General features: G+C 35.4%; 1 protein-coding gene across 1 annotated transcript in view; it reads right to left on the reverse strand.

Annotated features, from left to right (window-relative positions):
• The window catches only part of USH2A (usherin), an 801829-nt gene that overhangs the window by 679086 nt on the left and 97518 nt on the right, over positions 1 to 25225 (reverse strand). Inside the window, exons 6-9 of the mRNA XM_055233796.2 lie at positions 24380 to 24674; positions 23253 to 23437; positions 22559 to 22780; positions 20989 to 21082 (exon numbers count right to left, since the gene is read on the reverse strand). Coding sequence (XP_055089771.1) covers positions 20989 to 21082; positions 22559 to 22780; positions 23253 to 23437; positions 24380 to 24674 — 796 coding nt within the window. The remainder of the gene's footprint in view (positions 1 to 20988; positions 21083 to 22558; positions 22781 to 23252; positions 23438 to 24379; positions 24675 to 25225) is intronic.

The raw sequence follows: 25225 nt of genomic DNA on the forward strand, positions 1-25225 counted from the left end.
TTTCCTTCAAAGACCTCACTTCTAATCTCCATGTTTATATTGGCTTCTGGGACAGAAAATAGTATTTGAGGGAGAGAGGGGTTGACTGGAGTCACTCTGGCTCAGTCCATCTTTACTTTCTGCTGAATCTAAACTGGACAGCAAAGCCCTAGAAACCAAGAGATGTAGTTATTCCACTCCTAGCTATAAAATCTAGAGATATGGATGCAGCACTGCCTATGTGAGAAGGAGAGAAAGACAATCTGCTTCAAAGTGAGAGATTATAAAATGATCACCTTTTAGTACTGTTATAGTACTGCTCACTGAATAAAAGAAGTAATTTTTTAAACTATTCCAGGACTGTCCTGAATGAATTGCAGACCCTCTGAAAATCTGTAAATTTTCCCTCTGCCATCAGTATAAACCAGCCCCCTATGTTGGAAATGTTAAGAGCCTAAATCTCTAATAATATTAATTGTCCTCCAGCTCTATTCAAGGCTTCCCCTTTCCTCTGGCTGGAGCAATTCAGTTGTAATTCCCAGTTTCACTGTGATTTGTCTACTAGGTAGAGAAATCATCTTTATAAACATAAAAACTTTAGTGTACTCGGGTATCTTTTTTCCAATAGAAGTGTCCCTAGGTAGCTCTAATGTTACCATGGCAAAGGTAATGTTAGACAAACTTGTTAATTTATTATCAGTGATAGATTTCAGAGGGGGACACAGATAAAGTGCCAAACTACATAGAGAATCTAGATAGAAAATGGCTCAGTGCTTTGCACATGGGAGGTGATCATATATATTTGGTGAATGTGTGAGTGAATGTCCTAACAGACTCTTTGCATTTATGACACATTACAGGACTGTACTTTAATGTGACTAGCATTTAATTGAATAGTAACATTAAAGGTGTAAAGGCAAATGCAATAATACTTCACTGTGAATTTCTACCTACAGATTATGTAATTTCAATTGGAAAAGCCAAAATAAATACTATCCTTTACCACTGAGAAGACAGAAATGCCATGTGTTTATCCTTCAATGACATATTCCTTTCTCAGTAATTATCTTTCCCTTGGCTAGAAATTCTTACATAATTAAAGTGTTCACAGATAACAATGTACTTACTCTCTAGATACTGAAATTAATAGCATAAAATAAATGACTACTAATACAGTTGGACAATACTGATAGAATATAGGTGACAATACAATGATCACAAACACATCATACATAGTTACTTCAATATTTCAACTACTAACATAAGTGGCTGTTTTTAGAAACATTCTAATTCAAGTAATGCCTAGTCTAATTCTATGGGCAAAGTGAAATGGAAGATTGGAAAATTATCCAATAAAACAAATTGTAATAATGTGACCTAAAACCTATATTTGGAAAAACAGAAACTGGAGGCAGGATTGTTCGGATAATCCTTCAGTCTACATGTTGTCTATATAAAAATATAACTGATAGCCTATTTATTTTTAAGCAGAATTTCCTTACTACAGGCCTTGTGAATACAGACCTAATTATGTCTAATGGTTGAATGAGATGCAACCATTTGCATGAGAGGCCTTGGATTCTTATTTGTAAATTTTCAATACTGTATATTGTTAGGTATTTGATTTCTCCTTTGAAATCCCTGTCCTTCTTTATTCCTTCTTCCTCTTATTTATGGATTGTTCAGGGCACTAAATAAAAAAGACCCATGTGGACACACCACGTTCCCTTAAGAGAACAGAAGGAGGAGTTTAAAGTTTGTTCAAGATTGTGGATAGTGGATGAGATAAAGCAATTCTATTTTACTACAACCATAATAATTTAACTCTATTGATATTCCAGGAAATACGGCCTGGAATAGAGACCGTATTTATTCAGGATAACCTGCATTATTTTACAAAGGACTTCAATGAAGAAAACCTTGATTCATTATATTAATATGTTGTTTACAGGCAACTCTCCAAAATAATATACATCATACAAATACGAATTCACATACTAAGAAGCATAAGGCGTTATTGATGTTTTTTAACATTTAAGATTCCTCTAAACTTAGTCAACTGATATAAAAGGTATTTGATTATTTAAATATAAAGGGTATTTCATATTAGAAATTTTTTGTAGTATTAGACTTGATTACTACATTAGTAAATTAAAAAAACCCTTAAGTATTGCTGCATTTAAATTTCTCTTTAAGATTTAAAATGTCTATGCTATTTATATTATTTGTTAATTACTAATTGTTAGCCTGAATCATTTGCTTACACTGAAGTCATCTCTATTTATTATAGTAATTAGTGTCTGTCAGGGAATCTTTTTTGAATTTCACAAATGAAGGTCCTTCAATATTTTCAAATACTTGCATCTGTAATCAAGACATAATGGCTGTACTTTAGCATAATGTTCTACACATAGAAGGCATTTATAAATATCTGTTGAGTGCTAAAGCTAGCAAATGATCAATCTTCACATTAAAACTATAAATGTACACAGTAATCATGAATTTAGTAATGGTTATTCCATTGTGAATAGAGTCACCTCCACTCTATCTTTAGTAGTAGCATGAGTATTTACATAGATAATCTATTCCTGATAGATTAATCAATCATATTATTGTATTTAAGGGAAATTATACTGAAATATTAAAAATAAATTTACAAATAATTAAAAAAAGAATTGTACCATTTTATGTACCACTCAACTTAGAAACAAGACACTGTCATATATATTCCACTCCACTAATAATATCTGAATTTAGTAATACAGTAAGTAGTCCTGTTTTCCACAAGGAATACATTTTAAGACCTCCAGTAGATGCCAGATCTCTATGTTCCAAGTACATATTTTGGTTCCATATAGTACATATTTTCTGTTCATGTCTTCCAGTCACAAATTTAATGCTTTTTCAATCTGAACTAGGCACTTATCTAGCACTGTGGCCGTAACTTTTGCAGTTTGTGGTGTGACAGCAAATCTAGCACTAATTTCTTTTTTTCTTCACTATTTCACAGATAGAAGATTCATTATTATAATAGATCTTAGCAATCTCAGCATACTTTTTTTTAATTTCCTTATTAAGTCAATAAGAGTGGGTTTGGTTTGTTTTTGTTTCTCTAGTTCCTTGAGGTGTGACCTTAGATTGTCTATTTGTGCTCTTTCAGACTTTTTGATGTAGGCATTTAATGCTATGAACTTTCCTCTTAGCACCACCTTTGCTGTATCGTGGAGGTTTTGACAGGTTGTGTCACTATATCAAACAATTCAGTTAAAGGACTTTTTTAATGTCCATCTTGATTTCATTGTTGACCCAAGAATCACTGAGAACCAGGTTATTTAATTTCTATGTATTTGCATGGTTTTGAGGGTTCCTTTTTGAGTCGATTTCCAATTTTATTTCACGGTGGTCTGAGAGAGTACTTGATATAATTTCAGTTTTCTTAAATGTATTGAAACTTGTTTTGTGGCCTATCACATGGTGTATCTTGGAGGATGTTTCACCTGCTGATGAATAATGTATATTCTGCAGTTGTTGGGTAGAATGTTCTGTAAATATCTGTTAAGTTCATTTGTTCTAAGGTATAGTTTAAGTCCACTGTTTCTTTGTTGATTTTCTGTCTTGATGATCTGTATAGTGCTGTCAGTGGAGTACTGAAGTCCCCCACCATTATTGTGTTGCTGTTTATCTCATTTCTTACGTCTAGAAGTAATTATTTTCTAAATCTGGGAGCTCCGGAGTTAGGCGCGTATATATTTAGAATTGTGATGTTTCCCTGTTGGACTAGTCCTTTTATCATTATATAAGGTCCCTCTTTGTTAACTGCTGTTGCTTTGAAGTTTGTTTTGTCTGATATAAGAATAGCTACTGCTGTTTGCTTTTGGTGTCCATTTTTGTGGAATATCTTTTTCCACCTCTTTACCTTAAGTTTATGTGAGTCCTTATGTGTTAGGTGAGTCTCTTGAGGACAGCAGATACTTGGTTGGTGAGTTCTTATCCTTTCTGCCATTCTGTATCTTTTAAGTGGTGCATTTAGGCCATTTACATTCAATGTTAGTGTTAGGATGTGAGATACCATTCTATTCATCATGCTATTTGTTGCCTGAATGCTTTTTTAAAATTGTGTTATTTTTTTATAGGTCCCGTGAGATTTACGCTTTAAGGAGGTTGTATTCTGGTGTAGTTCAAGGATTTGTTTCAAAATTTAGAGCTGCTTTTAGCAGTTCTTGTAGTGCTAGCTTGGTGGTGGTAAGCTCTCTAAGCATTTGTTTGTCTGAAAAAGACTGTATTTTTCCTTCATTTAGGAAGCTTAATTTCACTGGATACAAAATTCTTGGCCGATAACTGTTTTGTTTAAGGAGGATAAGGATAGGACACCAATCCCTTCTAGCCTGCAGGGTTTCTGCTGAAAAATCTGCTGTTAATCTGACAGGTTCTCCTTCATAGGTTACCTGATGCTTTTGCCTGACGGCTCTTAAGATTCCTTCCTTCATCTTGACTTTAGATAACCTGATGACTATGTGCCTCGGCAATGACATTTATGTGATGAATTTCCCAGGTGTTCTTTCAGCTTCTTGTATTTGGATGTCTAGATCTTTAGCAAGGCTGGGGATGTTTTCCTTGATTATTCCCTCAAATAGATTTTCCAAACATTTAGATTTCTCTTCTTCCTTGGGAACACCAATTATTCTTAGATTTGGTCATTTAACATAATCTCAAACTTCTTGGAGGCCTTGTTCATTTAAAAAAATTTTTTTTCTTTGTCTTTGTTTGATTGGGTTAATGCAAAAGCCTTGTCTTCAAGCTCTGGTGTTCTTTCTTCTACTTGTTGGATTCTATTGCTAAGACTTTCCAGTGTATTTTGCATTTTTCTAAGTGTGTCCTGAATTTCCAGAAATTATGATTGCTTCTTATTTATGCTATTTATTTATCCAGAGATTTTTCTGTTCATATCCTGTAACATTTTTGAAATTCCTTTGAGTTCATATTCGCCTTCGGTGCCTCCTTCAGTCACTTAATAATCAACCTTCTGAGTTCTTTTTCTGGGAATTCAGAGTTTTCTTCTTGGTTTAGATCCATTGCTAGTAAGCTATTGTGATCTTTTGGGGATAATAAAGAACTTGTTTTGTCATATTACTAGAACTGTTTTTCTGGTTGCTTTTCATTTGGTTAGACTATGTCAGAGGGAAGATCTGGGGCTCAAGTGCTGTTGTTCAGATTCTTTCTTCCCACAGGGTGCTCCCTGGATATGGGTGCTCCCTGGATGTGGTGCTCCAGGATGTGCCTTCCTGAGAGCTGAACTGCAGTGATTGTTGTTTCTCTTCTGGATCTAGCCACCCAGTGGAGCTACCAGGCTCCAGACTGGTAGTGGGGAGTGTCTGCAAAGAGCCCTGTGACATGATCAGTCTTCAGGTCTCTCAGCCCTGGAAACCAGCACCTGCTCTGGTGGAGATAGCAGGGGAGTGAAGTAGACTCTGTGAGGGTCCTTTGTTGTATTTTTGTTTATTGCACTAGTTTTGTGTTGGTTGGCCTCCAGACAGGAGGTGGCGCTTTCAAGAGAACATCAACAGCAGTAGTATAGGGAGGATACAAGCTTGCTCTAGAGTCTCCTGGATAAGTTTCTCAGGCAGTGGTCAGGGCCATAGAGCTCTCAAGAGATTTTGTCCTTTGTCTTTGGCTACCAGGGCAGGTAGAGAAAGGCCATCAGGTAGAGGCAGGGTTAGGTGTGTCTGAGCTTAGATTCTCCTTGGGCAGGGCTTGCTGAAGCTGTTCTTGGTGTTGGGGGTGTGGTTCTCAGGGCAATGGAGTTATGTTTCTAGGGGGATTATGGCTGCCTCTGCTACATCATACAGGTCACCAGGAAAGTAGGGGAAAGCTGGCAGTGAAAGGCCTCACCCAGCTCCCACACAACCCAAAAGGCCAGTCTCACTCCCAAAATACCCTCCGCAACAGCACAGAGTTTATTTCCAGGCAATGGGTGAACAGGGCTGAGGACTTGTCCCTGCTCCAGGTCTCCCCACTGGGAAAGCAAGCAGGGCTTTCAGGTTTCACACCTCCCTGCCTGATGCAACTTCTGTGCTGTGTCTGCACTCCCAGTTCACCCTCTCCCTCAGATTCTGCTGGGAAAGTTCGCATTCAGTCGAAATTGTTACAGAGTTCATCTGGAAGTTTCCTTCTCCATGTGGTCTTTCCCCACTTCCACTGGCAGTCCTACCCAAGGACCCTACGAGACAAAGTCAGAATGGTTTTCCTGGGGGCTGAGAGAGTCCACAGGGCTCTTCCCCCTGCTTCCTTTACCCCTATATTTTGTCCAGCTCTCTAAGTTTGTCTCAGCTCCAGGTAAGGCCAAATTCATCACCTGTGATCTGGACCTTCAGGTTCCCCAGGAAGGGTATGTGTTCAGGGGTGGAAGATCCCCCTTTCACACTTTGGGCACTTACAGTTTTTTGGCTGTCTCCTGGAGCCTGCAGTAGCAATCTATTTCCTTCAAAGGATCTGTGGATTCTCGTGGCTTTCCTGGTATGTTGCTGCAGTAGTTCTTGGAGCAAAAGTTCATGATGTGTGTCTCCACATGCTGCTCTGTCTGTTCGAGGGGGAGCTGCAAGTTAGTCCTGCCTCCTATCCTTTTATCAGTTTCTTCTATTTGTATGATTTTAAAATTTATATAAGTGTATACAGTGTATGTATTATTCTAAAACAAGCTTTCTGTAGTATGATTATTTGAGAAGTCTGGTCATGTTGATGTGATAGCTATATTCCTTCATATCCACTACTGTAAAGTGTTCCACGTAGACATTTGCAAATTGTTTTCCATAGTGCAGCAGCACCTTCCCATAAGTGTTGTATGAGTCGCCACTTATCAGTTCCTGAAATTTCCAGATTTTGCAATCTTTGCCAACTTGATGGGTATAAAATATTATCACATTCTTTTTTTTTAGTTTACTGATAACCAGTAAAGTTGCACATGTCTTTACATGTATATTGACCATTTCAGTTGCCACTCTGGCTTCTTCTGTGAATTACTTGTTCACCTCTTTTGTCTGTTTTTCAAATAGTTTGCTTAATTTAAATGTTACCTTTGTCAGTTATATATGTGTTGTCTTGCTAATGACAACTGCTAGTATGTAGCTTTTCTTTCTTTTTATAAAAAGACATTTTTAATAAGAGATGTATTAAATTCTTCTATGCTGATGGTAGAACTTGCCAATTTCTCTTTCTGGTTCTATAAAATTTTGCTTTATACTTTTGAAACTACATTATGAGATGCATGTAAGCTTAGAATTTTACATTTTATAATTATATAATAAGCCTCTTTTTCCTTAATGAAACAGTAATGTCTATTCTGCCTAATATTTATGTAGCTCATGCCAGGTTTCTTAAATTTTCAAACTTGAAGTGTGCTTATTTTTTAAGTACGTCTCTCACACCCTCAGTACAAGTGCCATGCTGAGCTGCATTGCAGCATGAGGCCAAAGGAAAAATATGAACCTCTGTATACAACTAGAAAATATTTACCAATATTTGGAACCAAATGGAAAAAGTTAATAAACACTCTACAGTTTTAAAAAAAAATAGCTATGTATAATGTCCCATCATGCCTAGTCTGTTTCTAGACCATTATAATACTTTATATGAGACAGGGACATGCCAACCTTATAAAACTGGTAGGTAGGAATTATGGACTGATTAGAAACAACAGTTTCCATTACAAAATAACACAGGATCATAAAACAAGCAACACTAACATGTCTTTACTTAAAATTTTGATTTTTAATTATATGTTTTTAAATCATTTGACTTTTTGAAATATAACATAAAAATATTATAAATCTTGCTTAATAGGGTTTTTTTTTTTTTGGTGATTTTGTAAAGTTTGTGACTAAGACATTCTCTTGCCCTAATTCAGCCTCTGCTCAGTCAATAGGTAGACATTGTTTTCTCTTTCAGCCAGACAGTCTCATAATTCTAATACATTCAGCACATTTAGATTTGTTATGATTATTTATTTGGAATTTCTGTCTTCTATATATCCTTTTTCTTTCCCTCTCCTTTATTGCCTTATTTTGAAATGAGGTTGTTGTTTTTATTCCTTCCTAATACATTACTGAAAAGGAGTGGGGAGAGGAAACATTTCTTTTCTTGTTCCTGATCTTAGCAGGAAAGATTCTGGTTTCTTATCATTAAGTATGATGTTCACTGTAGGTTTTTATACATATTTTCTATTAAGTTGACTACGTTCTCCTCTACTCCTTATTTGAGGAGAGTTTTGATCATGAATGGATGTTTGATTTTGTCAAATACTTTTTCTACATTTATTGATATAATTTTTCCCCTTTAGCCTGTTGATGTGAGGCATTACTTTAGCTGATTTTTGAATGTTGAACCAGTCTTGCAAACCTGAGATAAATCCCTCTTGGTTCTGATATATAATTATTTTTACACATTGCTGAATAGTTTTATTTTGAATATTTTGTTGAGAATGTTTGCGTCTATTTTTATGAGAGATACTGGTCCGTGGTTTTCTTTTCTTGTAATTTCTTTGTCTGGTGTTGGTATAGGGTAATGTTGGCATTATAAAATGAGTTGGTTTTATTCTTCAATTCATTCTAACAATCTGTCTCTTTTAATTGATGTATTTAGACCATTGACACTCAAAGTAGTTACTGGCATAGTTGGATTAATATCTACTACTTTTTACTCATTGCCCTTGTTCTTTGTTTCTATTCTTGTTTTCTATATACTTTTTATCTTTTGTGGTTTTAGTTGAGCATTTTTACATGGTTCCATTTTCTTTCCTTTGTAAGTATTAAATATATCAACTATATCTTTTTAAAACTTTTTTGGGGGTTGCCCTATAAAGCTTGTAATATACATTTATAACTAATCCAAGTAGACTTTTAAATTTTGGAATTTTCTGTTATTATTTTGTTGAATAAGATTTCTAATCCTTCCTCTTCAACTCCCTCTTGAATACCACTAATTCTTAGATTTGGCCTTTTGAGGTATTAATAATTTTCTATATATTGTAGGAAATCTTCATTTCTTTGTGTTCTTTTTTTCTCCTCTGACTATATATTTTCAAATATTCTGTCTTCAAGCTCACTGATTCTTTCCTCTGCTCAATCCATTCTGCTGGTGAGAGCTACTAGTGAATTTTTCAGTTCGGTAAATTTATTTCTCAGTTCCAAGGTTTCTGATTGATTTTTTAAAATTTCAATCTCTGTTAAATTTCTCTAATAAATTTCTGAATTATTTTTATGTGTTGTACTGGAGATCACTGAGTTTTCTTAAAACTGCATTTTAAAATTTTTGGTCACAGAGCTTACATATTACTGTCTTGTTAGGGCCAGTCCCTGGTTCCCTGCTTTGTCTGTTTGGAGACATCATAGTTTCCTACTGCTGTTTTTCTGGCTAAATTGCTTCCTCTAGGGAGCTATAGGGGGCGCTTTAAGCCCAGGTTCGCCTTGGCTTCAGTAAACAATCCAATTGTGCCCTTCTTAACAAGAGAGGTCCCAAAGGGAATATCCTGACAGTATGGGAAGGCTGCCTAAGGGTTTGTGCCGAGGAGAATTGTGAAATAATCCTCCTGCATCATAGTACTGCCAAGCAGCCACTCTGACCTTGTGTCTCCATTGGTCAAGTTACAGAGCAGACTTCCCTGGGCTGGGGATGACAGACCTACATCCCCCTTTGTCTCCGCCTGTCTTCAGGAATATGTCTCCCTTTAGACACTCATGACGCTTCCAGTGGGTTGAGGCATGGATAGGACAGGTCTCTTTCCTGTAACCCAGGATGGCTGGGGAAGCTGGTGGTTTACCTCAATCTTAATTTTTCCAGTGTAGAAAAAAGTGAGTTGGAGGAAAATCTTCTGCATATTTGGTGTCAGGCAAAATGGGGTAACGAGTGCTACAAATGTGAAAGTCAGGTTCTCTTACTATCCACTTGGTGTTTCTCACTTCCTTATGGCCCTGAGAACAGTTATATCTTCATATTTGAGTTCTGGACTATTGTGACAATTTCTGGTGATAATCTCAGCACTGTATATTTGTTAATTTTTCTTTTTTGGCGGGGGGGGCGGGAGCGTGGTGGGGTTGTGGCGTGGCAGCTTGTTTCTGTGCCGCCATTTTGGAACTGGAAGTCATGGGGCTAAAGAGTTAACATCCAGAGCAGCCCCTGACACCTGGCATGGAGGACGGGAGAACCGCAGGCGGAGCTTGAACTATTAAGACAAAATAATGTCACGCGAGAGTTCCAAAAATAACACGATACCACTTAAAGGGTGGCATGAGTACCTAATAATAATAAAGTATTCCTAGTTCCTCTCTCTGGTGTCTTGTATTGTTGCTGTCATTCATTTCACTTACACACATGCTATAATAATGAAATACGTTGTTCTTATTATAATTTTGAACAAACTGGTATCTACTATATCAATTATGGATAAGAAAAATAAGTTATTTTATTTATTCTTTCTCTAATGTTCTTCCTTTCTTTACATAAATCTGAGTTTTCTGACCTGTATCATTTTTTCTCTCTCTCTGAAGTTCTTCCTTTAACATTCTTGCAAGGCAAGAAAAGTCTACTGGTTTTTGTTTGAGAAAGTATTTTTCCTTTACTTTTAAAGGATAATTTTGCAAGATACAGAATTCTAGGTGAATTTTTTTTTTCTGTCAACACCTAAGTATTAACCACTTTCCTTGCTTGCATACTTTCTGAGGAGAAGTAGAATGTCATTCTTATCTTTGCTTTTTCATAGGCTAGATGTTCCGCCTTCAGCCAGGCTCCTTTTAAGATATTTTTCTCTAACTTTGATTTTTCTGCATTTGGAATATGAAAAATTCTTAGTCGTTATTGTTCCAAATATTTCTTCTGTTCCTTTCTCTTCCTCTTTTTCTTCTTCCCCATTATATGTACTTACGTTTTTGGTAGTTGTCCCTCAGTTCTTAGATATTCTGCTCTATTTGTTCAGTCATTTTTCTTTTTACCTATTTTGGTAGTCTCTATTGACACATCTTCAAACTCAGATTCTTTTCTCAGCTGTCCCCAACTATTAATGATCCAATTAAAGGCATTCTTTATTTCTATGAAAGTGTTTCTGATCTCTAGCTTTTCTTTTTGCTTGTCAGAATTTTTATCTTTCTGCTTATATTGCCATCTATTTTTGCATGTTGTCTGCTTTTTCCATTAGAGCCTTTAGTGTATTCATCAGAGCTGCTTTAAGTTTCTGGTCTGATAATTTCCATATCCTTTCCATGTCTGAGTCTCATTCCCATTTTTGCTCTATCTCTTCAAACTGTGAGGTTGTTTCCTTGTTTTTGGTGTTTTAGTGTGCTTTGTAACTGTTGAAATCCAGACATGATGTACTGAGTAAAGGGAACTCTGGTAAACAGGCCTTTCATGGTGTGGTGGTAAGATGGGGGGGGGAAGCGTTCTATGGCTGTGGTCCCCAATATTTTTGGCACCAGGGATCGATTTTGTGGAAGACAACTTTTCCACGAACTGGGTGTGAGGGCAGGACATGGGGAATGGTTTTGAGATGAAGCTATTCCACCTCAGAGCATCAGGAATTCTCATAAGGAGTGCACAGCCTACATCCCTCACATGTGCAGTTCACAATGGGGTTCATGCTCCTGTGAGAATTTCATGTCACTGCTGATCTGACAGGAGGCGGAGCTCAGGCAGTAATGATAGCTCGTCAGCTGCTCACATCCTGCTGTGCAGTCCAGTTTCTAATAGCCCACAGACCACTACTAGCCAGTGGACCAGGGGTTGGGGACCCCTGTTCTATGATTCTAGGATTAGTTTTCAGTTTTTAATGAGCCCTGTGCTCATTGGCTGTGAACTTTACAAGTATTTCTCAGTAACTGCTCTTCTTACCCTAAGGTGCAACACAATGGCTAGAGGGAGCTGAAGTTGGAGTTTATCCTTTCCCTTTAAATGCTGTTTTTAATGACCATTTAATGGTATCTTGCTACTTTTTATACTCTTTCTTACATACAACATTATTTTTATTTAATGCAGTAAATTTTCCTCTATATTTATCCATATATTTGCTGGTTTACTTGCTCACAATTCCTTCCTTCACACCAGGCCTATTTTCTGGAAACATTGTATTTCCTTATGAAAAGTATTCTCTAAAAATTCTTTTATTGAGAGTCTACTACTGATAACATTGATATATATTTATAAACTAAAAATGCATTCTTTCTTTCTTGTTTCTAATTGATAGTACTACTACAAATACAATTCCATATTTCTTGCCCCTTCTCTCTGCATTTCAAAGGCACTACTCTGCTGTCTTCTGGCTTTCATTGTAGCTATTGAGAAATTTATCAGTAGTGTCTTAAAAATTAATTTCTTACACTTCGTATTTTTCTCTCTGGCTGTTTTTAGGATGCTGTTCTGTCTTTGGTGATTATCAGATTTCTGTCTTTCTGGCTGCTTGGTCTTTGGTGATTATTGGATTCATTATATTATACCTATGTATGTACTTACTTTTCTTAGCCTACTTGGAATTCAGAAAAATCATGTCATTCCTCACCTTCAGATAATTCTTTACTCTTATCCCTTCAAATATTGTCTTTTGCTATGTTTATATTTTCACTATCTCTATTTGCTTCTTCTGTAAGGCTGTCTTAATTTATCTCCATGCTCATAACCTCTTTTTCATGTTTTCAACTTATATTTTAAAAGCATTTATGCACATACCTATCTCAGGGAAAGAACTAGTACAAGTGTTTTTCAAAGATTAATAATATCATCATGTCAGAGAGGAAAGAAAATTCTTTACCTTGACTTACTAAACATATATCAAATGTAGATCCTATAATATGAACTGTGTGAATGCTAGTTATATAAAAATGAATTAATTTACTAGCAGTACAAAAATTAAAATATAAATAAAATATATTTAGGGTAAAATCTGTGAACAAACAGAGAAAAAATAAGCAGTGGTAAAGCCTGATGCATAATATAAATATGACACAAATTAGTCACGATGATTCATACTTTTGGACTTTGGTGCTCTAAAGGAACATACTTTCAAAAATAACAGAAATATTCATTTATATGATAAGCATTCTAGAGTGTGATGTTGGCACCATTCAAATTATTGAGTGGTAGGAAGGCTTATTATATAAAAAGTTTCAAGCTGGCTGTGCTATTTATAATGCTAACAAAAATTTATACTGATAGTTTGATTGTAGTTAATTCATAAGATCTATGATTAATGTTATAAAAGGGTCATAAGTTAGAGCCAAAGAATAAGAAGTGTTCATGGTTACTAATAAATTGCTCTGTGAAGGCTTGGCTACCCTTGCAGGTAATGATGTCACAAAATGCTGAAAGAATAGCTAAGTAGCCAATGAAGTGCCAATGCTTGGCTGAGACACTGATCATTGCATCACTCTTGGCCAGAGCCCCAAAAGGTAAATGTAGCTATTAAAGGAAAAAGACAACTCATAAGGATTCAAGTTTCAACTGACAACACTTTTCTTAAAACTAGATTCTATTCAACACTTGAACTCTTAGATCAAGTAAAGAAAGTACTAGATAACTCCAGGGTAGACCTGTTTTGTTGTCGCTTGGTTGGTTGGTTGGTTTGTCTGTTGTATTTTTCATATGTTTCACCATGTTGGCCAGGCTGGTCTCGAGCTCCTAGCCTCAAGCGATCAACCCGCCTCAGCCTCCGAGAGTACTGGGACTACAGGCGTGAGCCACCACATCCAGCCCCCACATTGCTTCTGGCCTCTGTGGTAGACCACCCAGATGGGGCGGCCAGGCAGAGGCGATCCCCACATCCCAGACGGGGCAGCCAGGCAGAGGTGCTCCTCACTTCCCAGATGGGGCGGCCGGGCAGAGACGCTCCTCACTTCCTAGACCCTGGAGTCATACTCTAATTTTTTCTATTTTCCTCCCTTTCTGATCCTTTATCCCACCTTCTTTTTCTTCCTCTTCCTTCTCCTTCTTCTTTGTCAAATAGAGGATTGAGTTATTATCATTGATCCATACAAAGTCCCTCTCTCATTTATTTTCTTTAATTCCCACCCCCCATTTCTATTCCCTGTCTTCCCATGTGCAACCTTCCTAATATGTTTGATATGCATCTTTTTGTTTGTATGTACTTTTAGAAAATGTTTAGTTTTGTGTGCAAAATAAATAAATAAATAAATAAATAAAATGGCAAAAAAAAAAAAAGAAAGTACTAGATAAGAAAAAGAAGTAATAAATATGTTATAGCTTTGCAAATATGTTAGTTGACAGATAAACCGAGGCTTCCAATTCCTAGCTTGTATTGTGTACCTATGAGCTTAATATATACACTTTGATACTTATAATGGATTTCTGATTAAGTGGGCCAGAGATACTATGTTGCAGTAAAGCTAATAGCACAGGTAATTAGGGAATGATCTAAAAGCGGGGGTGAGGTGGGATTTAAAAGCCTGTGTACCAAAATATTACATATCAAAGAACCCTATGCTATGAAATTTTGGAACAGGCAAAACTAATCTGTATTGATAGAAAGAAGATTGGCGGTTTCCTGGGATTGGGGGTTCAGGGATAGCACTGACTGCAAAGAAGCATAAGAGAATGTTTGGGAGAGAGAAACATTCCATATCTAGACAGGGATGGTGATTACACAGGGTACACATATGCCAAAACTCATCAAACTATATATTTTTAAGTGGGTATATTTTATCGTACACAAATCACACTTTTGATTTAAAAAGAAAAAAACACTAGTTTTGCCAGATGTTACCATGGGCCAAATTGGTAGAGTACACAAAATGTCTTTATATTATTTCTTACAACTGTATATAAATCTACAATTATCTCAAAATTAAAAGTTTACTTAAAAATGCAAGTAACAGTGGCTATTTTTTATTCAAATAAAATTAAACATTTATAAATAACATATGTTTGTAACTTGTGAGATATATAAAGATACATGCAAGTTCAATACCATGTATTTCTAATTTCTACTTTGAAATATTTAACTTTGTATGAAAGTTAATGAACAGCATCTAGGCTTTTGGATTTGTTTCACCCTAAATCAGTTCTAAAGTGGGCCTAGTAAATTAAGCATTTACTGCTTTTTTTCATTCTTGGGAATAAATGTGACAAGTATTCTAAAAATATTCTCAATGAGTGAAATATGCCGTTATTATTTATGGTATGCATCATACATTAAGGTCAAGGCCTTAAAATTGCCAATGCAATACCAAAATGTATCGGAGTTCCTAGTCAAAGAGTACAGAGGAGAATCAGTGAGGCTCCCCAAGGTAAATGTTTTTAAATGTCAAAAATGTAATAAAAAAAAAGTAAGCATGGCTTTAATTTCATCTCAGAGTCAACAGTGTCTTTGCTAATAGACTTTCTTGAGTTGTTTTTGGTTATTTGTGAGTTTTTATTTTTATAAAGGGGTATAAAGAAATAGGAGTTAACAATGAATATACCAATGAACAGCTGGTCTTGCTATACTCAGAATAATTAATAATGTATTCTAGCTTCCAGTGTCTCAATCTATCAATTGGTTTTGCTTTACAAGGTTCAGAAGCTCAAAGTCTTTGAAGGCCAGGTAGTTCACGAAAGTGAGGTTGCCCAGATATAAGGATATACATAGTAGTGAATGTTGTAGCAAACCAAAGAGTGATACTGTTGTAAGTGGGGTAAATGCCACCCGAAGACAGCAAGTTGTTGACAGGGGAGGAAATGGACACAGTGTTAGACTATGCTCTGATTAAGAGAAGTGAGGAATTAAAAACTGGTGTCATTTTTTGACTTTTAATAATCGCCATTCTGATTGGCATGAGATGGTATCTCATTGTGGTTTGATATGCATTTCTCTAATGATCAGCGACGTTGAGCTTTTCTTCATTTGTTTGTTGGCCACACATATGTCTTCTTCTGAGAACTGTTCTCAAACAAACAACCCCATTAAAAACTGGGCAAAGAACATGAACAGACAGTTCTCAGAAGAAGACATTCATGTCCTCCCCTGGCAACAACTTGCTGACTCAGGGTTCTTTGCCCAATTTTTAATGGGGTTGTTTTTTTCTTGTAAATTTGTTTAAGTTCCTTCTAGACTCTGGATATTATACCTTTGTCAGATGGATAGAATGCAAAAATTTTCTCCCCTTCTATAGGTTGTCTGTTCACTCTGACAATAGTTTCTTTTGCTGCGCAGAAGCTCCAAGGTTGTGGAGAAAAAGGAACACCTTTACACTGTTGGTGGCAGTATAAATTAGTTCAACCATTGTGGAAGACAGTGTGGCAATTCCTCAAAGATCTAGAGGCAGAAATACCATTTGACCCAGCAATCCAATTACTGTGTATTACCAGGAATAGAAATCATTTTCAGGGACATGAATAGAGTTGGGAGTCATTATCCTTAGCAAAATAATGCCAGAACAGAAAACCAAACAATACATATTCTCACTTATAAGTGGAATCTGAATGATGAGAACACATGGACACATCGTGGGGAACAACACACATTGGGGCCTCTTAGGGATGGTGGGGGGTGTGGGGGGAAGAGCATCGGGAAGAATAGCTAATGTTTGCTGGACTTTATACCTAGGTGAGGGGATGATCTATGCAACAAGCCACCATGGCACACCTTAACCTAAGCAACAAACCTGCACATCCTACACACGTTGCCCTGAACTTAAAATAAAAGTTGAGGGCCAGGAGTGGTGGCTCATGCCTGTAATCCCAGCACTTTGGGAGGCCAAGGCAGGTGGAGCACTTGAGGTCAGGAGTTCAAGACCTGCCTGGCCAACAAGGTGAAACCCATCTCTACAAAAAAAAATACAAAAAATTAGCCGCGTATGATGGTGTGCACCTGTAGTCCCAGCTACCTGGGAGACTGAGGCAGGAGAATCGCTTGAAGCTGAGAGGCTGAGGTTGCAGTGAGCCAAGATCATGCCACTGCACTCCACCCTCGGTGACAGAGCGAGACTCCCTCTCAAAAAAAAAAAAAGAAAAAAGATTGAAGAATAAATATTTTAAAGTGAAAACTCTTGCAGAAAATTAAATTAAAACTGTTTAAACACTGTTTCTACCTGTGAGCCACCAATTTGTGACACTGACCTTATAAACAAATGAAGAATATTTTGTATGCAAAATTCCTTAGGATGGCTAAGTATGTGAACCTGCCCCTGAATTCACCATTCCACTTTTTCTGAACTTCATTCATTTTCGCTTCTACTCAAAACAGTTTCTCATAGGAAAGACAATTGCCAAGAATGGCATATTTTCAGTGCTTACATTTTCATCTGTTTGCCAAATGTCCGTAATATAATTCACAAAAGCCCTGTTTATTGAGTAATATTATTAATGGATAGCATAATACTGTGGAATTGAAGACATTCTTTTTGGATTATGTCCAGGTCTTTAAAAAGAACATGGATTCCAATAGGAAATGAATGGCTTATATTAAAACGTATTATTTTAAAAAGTAGAACAACACGAAAAGCATTAGAATAGGTATATTTTCAAATTACCGTAAGACAACTTTTCTCAGATACGTAAGTCTCTACATGTATTAAAGTACTTTGAATGATAACAAAAGAGAATGTCATGACTATGAATGCTTCTATAAAATCATTTTTCATTTTCAACACATTGTTGAAAATATCATAGGACTGAGAAATCATTCAGCTTAACAGTCTATTGACTTTTTCCTTGCAGCTGCATTTGCATTTGCCAAACTTTGCTAAGTAAATTATATTCATTGCTTTTTAAAATTTATGGCTAAATTCATAAATTATCAAAATATGTCAAGGAGGAAAATAACAAAAAAGTTTACCTCTTCATTTTTGTTCTCAAAAGATATTTAAGGTCTAAATAAGAAGCATTAAAATGTATTCTCAACCCAAATTATAGTCAATTAATTCACTAGTTCATAATCCAACAGTCACCACCTGAGACCAAGTCTGAAAATCCCAACTTGACTTCTGAAACCAATCATGAGGCTTCATTCATTTATTGGCTCTATTTCTAAGGGGAAGCATGAAATCATCCAAGAATCAGAAAATATCAAACACTTAACTGTGAGCAATTAAAGAGAGAGAAAGAAAAAAACAAGACAGGACATCAAAAGCAAATGAGAGAGATTAATACCAATTGACTAGTCAACAGAAAGCAAGAGAAGCCCAGAAAAGAACATATCATACGAAGGTATTAGCCAAACTTTAGCTTGCAAATACTAGACATATTCAGTTCAAGGTGCCCTACTAAGTTCATCCCAAAGCATTTTTTAATTGGGGTGTTAGTGGCTTTTTGGAGGAGAGGACAAGGTTAATGAAAGAAACCACTGATTATAAGGAAGTAAGTGTCCATCTTAAGGGATCAAAAGAAGACAGTAGAAAAATATAATAAATGTTACTTTAACTTTAAAATCTAGAACAAATAAAATTAGCAAAAATTTAAACACACAATTATGGCTCAGTAAAGCGTGAATCAATCGAGATAATCCAAATAATTTCATTTCTGTGACAATATGATAAGCCATACAATCAAGCATATTAAAATCAGTTCTTCTAAAAGATTTTTCCTCATAATATACCAATCAAATCAAATGCAAAGACTCTAGACATTAGAAATCCAAAAGAAAACCATAAAAGATTTATTCTTTTAAAACAACTATTGACTAATGGTGAGGACTACATGTATATAAAGCAGTGATCTAGAAAATAAATTCAAAAGGATATCTAAATTAGAACATGAAAGTTTTGGTCTGAGCACAAAGAAAGAAAGAAAGAAAGTAGGCCATAACTAAATCAAAGACTGAGTTGAAACTGAGGAGTGGGACTACATTTTAAATGTGCTAAAGAAAGTCTGCATTATAGATAATATTCTTGCCATTGAACTATTCTTACTAATGTTACAGTCAAAAGTAAATTAGATCAGAGTAAAAATCAGAAGACAGAAATGGAGTTTGCCAAAACCTTTACAGATGGTTTTTTAAAAAGCAAGATGCTCTATAATATCTTAAAATAAATTGCACAGAGAAGTGAAGTAACTAACTAAAACACAAGTGTAGGGCAAGGTCCAAGAGGCAGAGATGTTTACAAGTCATACATGAGTGTATGAGACAGTGCTACCATCTGAAAAGCTAAAATGCACTGACATATAAGCCCATATTTATGTAACAAAATGATAGAAATATAAGCATTTGATATAGTTTGTATGTTTGTCCCCTCCAAATCTCATGTTGAAATGTGATCCCCAGTGTTGGAGGTTAGCCTGGTGGGAGGTGTTTGGGTCATGGAGGTGGATCCTTCATGAAGTACCCTCCCTTCAGCAGTGAGATCTCACTCTGTTAGTTCATGGCTGTTTAGACATGGCTGTTTAAAAAAAGCTGGCTTCTGGCTTTGCCTTCTGCCATGATTGTAAGCTTTCTGAGGCCTCACCAGAAGCCAAGCAGATGCTGGCACCGTGCTTGTATAGCCTGCAGTACCATGAGCCAAATAAACATCTTTTCTTTACTATTTGCCCAGTCTCAGGTCTTCCTGTATAGCAATGCAAACAGACTAATACACCATTCCATACACTTGTCATTGAAGAACTGCTTTTCAGAATGACAGCAATTATATAATGTAGTTCACTATATTTGAAAATTTAATTTTAGTAGAGGTGGACAAATTGTTCCCGAAACTATTACATCAACTGGCAATCCCATCAGTGATGTGTTAAAGGTTATAGTCTCACAAGTACTAAATGTTACCAATCTTTATATGTTCTGCTAATTTGAAATATTAGAAACAATTGTTGAATATGATTAAAACTGAGGTTGGGTATCCTTTTATATGTTTATTAAAATTATAATTTGTTCATTTGTAAATTGCTTGTTCATATATTTGCTCATTTTTATCAGACTGTTATATTTTTCTTAATATTTTGTAAATGCTTATGTATGAGGGTATTAGGAAACTTAACTCTTTACCTGTTAACATGATATAAATATTTTCTATCAATCCATCATTTATCACTACATTACATTTATATTAACCCTTACACTGTGTAGAATTTTAAATATTTGTATAACAGAATATGTCATTAATTTCCTTCATAGCTCCAGATGTTTGTTTCTGTTTGTATTTCATTTGCTTAGCTGATAAAAGCCCTCAATTTAAGATACAGAAGTATTCTTCTAATCTTTATTTTAATATATTTATAGTTATTTTTCACTAAAAGTTTAAGCCACATGCATTTTTGTACATACCATCAGGTAGAGCTCTAATTTTATTTTCTTGCAAATTAGCAGCCAGTTGTCTCAAACATATTTACTGAAGGGTCTATATTGTCTACTCTCATTATTGGTATAATTGTTACTGCTGCTGAACCCTCTTTCATATCAGCTATTTCTGATGTCGTTGCTAGATATTCCTACCAACAAATGTTTCTTGATTTTATTTCCATTTACCTCTTTTCCCTAAAGATGAAGCTAAAATTCCACCTCAACTACGGAATTCCCCTGATCGTCACAGAAAACTAAAGTAACATAACTCATACATCATTTTACTGCAGATTTTCAATTAATTAAAATGCCCGATATTAGCAATAAATGAACCTTGATTGACATAGATACATAAAAATTGTTCTGCATCTAACGATGCTTTTCTTGTATTGATACCTTTGTATAAATACCCTTTAGTAAGAATCAAATTATTTTTTGTTTAGTGCCATGCTATCCAAACACATTAAAAATTGTTTTATGAAACATGATAATGCTGATGAAACAAAGAAAGAAAAACAAAAGAGAAAAAAACCTTAGGGTTTGGTTTCAGTTGTAATTTCTCTGGCTGAAATTATTTTTAAAAAGTACAATTTTAACTTAATTGATGGCTGTTATTTTTCTTAGAAAAACTCTGCAATAATTGACATTTTAAGTTCATATCAGTTTTTAAATTTATTTTCATTTGTTAGGCCAAAATTAAGTTCATAGAATTTATAGTCACCATCTCTACTATTTTTTTTTTTTTAGATTTCCATGCATAAAATAGAACTCACGTGAAGTCCTTCAGTGAAGCTCTCCTGGGAGCAGAGGCATCTATATGGCTGGCTTGTTGTGTCGCAGTTATCGGCATGACCATGGCACTGACATCTGCAAACATGAGCATCACACACTTCTAAGGAACACCAACTCAACTGTGAATGTATTTAAGGTCCTAGGACTATATACATTGTTTGAATTCAACAGGGAAGATTTTTGTATATTTAATTGATACAAAATCAGTTTCTCCTTAATCGTGTGGCTATCCATACAAGTTTTTAATTTATCTGGAAATATCAGAAGGACTTTCACCAATATCCAAACCAGTGTATTGTAAAGATAATTTTCAAGCCAACCTCTAAAGGGAAACGGAATTTTTTATATCTATACCAACCATGTACCAAGGGAAGGCATTTACTAAACTATTTAAAATACAGTTAAGAATATAAAGCTCAGGCTGAGCACGGTGGCTCACGCCTGTAATCTCAGCACGTTGGGAGACTGAGGCGGGTAGATCACTTGAGTTCAGGAGTTTGAGAGCAGCCTGAGCAACATGGCAAAACCCCATCTCTACAAATAGTGAAAAAAAATTCAGCTGGGCATGGTGGCACATGCATGTAGTCCCAGTTACTTGGGAGGCTGAGATGAGAGGATCATTTGAGGCCCAGAAGTCAAGGTTGCAATGAGCCATGATCGTGCCATCACACGCCAGCCTGGGTGACAGAGAAAAGCCTTGTCAAAAAAAAAAAGAATGTAAAGTTGACAATAAACTGCAGAATGCAGTTAACATATTTCAATTTTTTGTTCTTTTTTTCCAAAGTTAGATGATGAATATTTAATAGTATTGCTTTGTTCATTATGCTATGACTTAGCAAACAAACAATGCTTATATACTGGTATTTTGGTCTGCTTTTAAAGACACATTTTATTCACAAGGCCTATCATTCCTCTAGAACAATCCATTCTAAATATACTCTATATGTACATTTCTATATTAGACAGTATGCTGCCTAGGTTTGCAGCTATCATTTCTTTTTAAATATTGTGAGACATGTTCTCAATTATGATCCGACATTTATAAACTACTTAGGGTGTATCAGATCTTTCCACGAAAGAAAAACAAGTATTCCCCATGGAACTGTGCACTATGAACTCAGGTAGATCAAGATCTGTACTTAAAAACTCTCTGGTGCTATAGTTACAACTCCAAATTCAGCTCCATCTCTTTGCTTTCAAGAATATTTGAAAATTATATTCCAGAACAAATCAAGTAAAATATTGGATAAATCACTTCTAAGTCAGATTCAGAGTATCATAGCTTCTAAAAGAAACAGCTTTTGAAAATCAATTCCTGTATATATATATATTTATATTTATAAAATATGTTTTATATATATAATGTTATATATATCTATAACAATGTTACATAGAGAAAAGACTCACATACAGATCTTCCCCTAAAATCTTAGAGGATGAAATCATTTCAAAATGTAAAGCTTGAAATCTGGCTTGCTCTGACATCTTAATGTGCTGTTAAGACAATAAGTATGACAAAAACCTTGTTGAAAACAAAATTCATAATAATACCTCCCACTAATGGTGATTTCGTCCACTGCATAATATCTGTGTCTGAGGTTAACAGCAGTCTCAGTTGTATAGTACTGCCCATGAAAATGAAACCTTATTTGCGTGGCTTTTACGAACTCTTGAAGAGATGGGGTATTATAGAAGTCATTGTATCCAGGACGATAATTTGGTCCAGGTGTCAGGATGCTAAATGTGACATTGCCACGGGAATATGGAGTAAAACTGTTAATGAAAGAAATTCGATGTCATGAAAATCTATTCACATTTTTGGCAAAACAGAAATCAAAATGTTGAGAAATTACTACACAGTATGAATAAAAGCTTAAATTCTTCATTCTAGGAAAAGCATATTCCATATATTTCATATATAAACAATACAGGATTATCATAGAAAGCCACATTAAAACAGTTCCTTGAAAACATAATGAAAATTCTATTTACATAGATAACTTGCTAAACAATCTGAAAATCAGATTGTGAAACACCAGTGAGAGTGAAATAAGAGTCATTCTAATGTCTTTTACAAGAACTTTAAACATAGTTTTATACCCATTTTAGGGATAAGACTTAGGAGAATCTGCCTCAAGGAAGTTGGTGGTGAAGGGAAGTCTCTACCAGCCTAGAGAGCTAGCGTACTTGTACGTTATTACTAACCAATCAGTCTATTAAATTAATTGTTTAAATATATTCATACTTGGAAAGCTGAAGACAGTTGACAGAATCAGGTTTTTCCAAACCTCCATTGTTTTTCATTCCAAAAGCACCACAATTTCTGGCAAAATATTGCCAGTCTTCCCAATCTGAACTATTTTCCTTCTTCCTTTGAATCCTTATTTCCGTTGGTTGTGGACTAAAGAACTGAATGATAATATAAAACACCTGAAAATGGAAAGTTAATTGATGTAATTAAAGTTCTAAGTTTAACCATCAGTATATATCAAACCACGGAATTATTAGATTCAAATATATTGGCTCATTTCATCATAATTATAGTTATCAAATATGTATTAGACATCCAGAAACTTCATAGCCCTGTGGTAAAACCAACACATTCTATACTTGTATATCTGTTCATTTGCTCAAGGATTTTATATATCAACATGCAAATAAAGACATAAACAAAGAACATTACGTCTATATATAAATGTCATATATATAGTCTTCTTAAGTAATTTAGAAAAATCACCTTAGTTTGTATTAATTTTTGCTACTTAATAAAAAGAATTAGTTTCAACATTTCTTAAATATCATTTTGATACAAATCTCAAACATAAGGGCCTACATGTTTTCTTTTAGATATTTTTATTGCATACATTATAATACACTACTTTATTGAGGCAAGGTTCAATTGCTTAGCTCAGTTTTCATCTTTTAGTGGGTTGAATTGTGTTCCCAAGTACCACTGTCCAAAACTATAAATGTGACTTCATCTGTAAATAGGGTCTTTGCAGTATTATGAAGGATGTCAATAGGAGATCATCCTGAGTTTAATATCGTGGGCCTTATATAAGATAAAGAAAAGGGATAATTGATGCTCACAGAGAAACAAGGAAGGACACCATGTGAAAATGGAGGCAGAGATTGAAGTTGTGCTGCCACAAGCCAAGTAACACCAAGGGCCACCAGGAGCTGCAAATGGCAAGGAGGGATCCTCCTCGGGAAACTTTGAAGGGAGTGTAGCCCTGCCAACATGTTAATTTCATATTTCTTGTCTCCAGAACTGTTAGGGAATACATTTCTGTTGTTTTAAGACATGAAATTTGTGGGCATTTGTTGCAATAACCACAGGAAATTAATGTACACCATATCGTTTCTAATTACCTGATACTGCCCGTTTTCCAAGTCAACTGAAATAGTCACTCCTTGATTAAGCTGTGTAACGTTTGTAAACACATTTGAAACCCATGAAGTACCAACATCATTATCATTGACAAAAGAGAGAGGATGGGCTTCAGAATTCAACCGTGACACTCTATTATCAGCTGTGTCTCCTGCATCATTAGGAATGCAGTACCGCTGTGCCAAAGGGTGGACCCGCGGGTGGCTGCCAGGGCAACGGCAATGTGTTTGGGCATGCAATCTGAGAAGATCTCCAGAAAAAACTTCCAGAATCTCTCTGTGGGAGTCAAGAGGGAGACTGTAAGGTCAAAGAGCTTAACAGTAATAGAACTTCTAAGAGTTGTTACAAATGAATGTCACTCATTTAGTGCTTTCATGAGTATCCGTTTAGCTTTAACAATTTTATGCATGAAACATAAAATAAAACTTATTTTTGGCCAAATAAACAAATTTATTATCATAAAATGCATATCAAAACCTGCACATTTTAATATTAACTTTTTATTTACATCAAGAAGCATGCATAAGCCCTTGTCTGATTATTAAGATACTTATTTAAATACCACAATATTTTACTGTGTCTATTTGTGATAATACAGAAATTATCACATTTACTTAGGTTGCTAAACTAACTACTGAGAGTGAACAATAATATATGGAAAATAATAAGAGTTATAGACAAAGTTTTCAGTTCATCCATGGGAAAGAAGTACGAAAGCAAGTATCATTTTATCTGCTTCTGTTTTAAGTGAAGGACTGAGGCCAAGGCCATTTGTCAATGGTTTCCTGTGACTCATCAGTACAGATACTGACATCCTGTAATGCTTC

The sequence above is a fragment of the Symphalangus syndactylus genome, chromosome 19 (genome assembly GCF_028878055.3).
Source record: "Symphalangus syndactylus isolate Jambi chromosome 19, NHGRI_mSymSyn1-v2.1_pri, whole genome shotgun sequence".
Taxonomy (NCBI): domain Eukaryota; kingdom Metazoa; phylum Chordata; class Mammalia; order Primates; family Hylobatidae; genus Symphalangus; species Symphalangus syndactylus.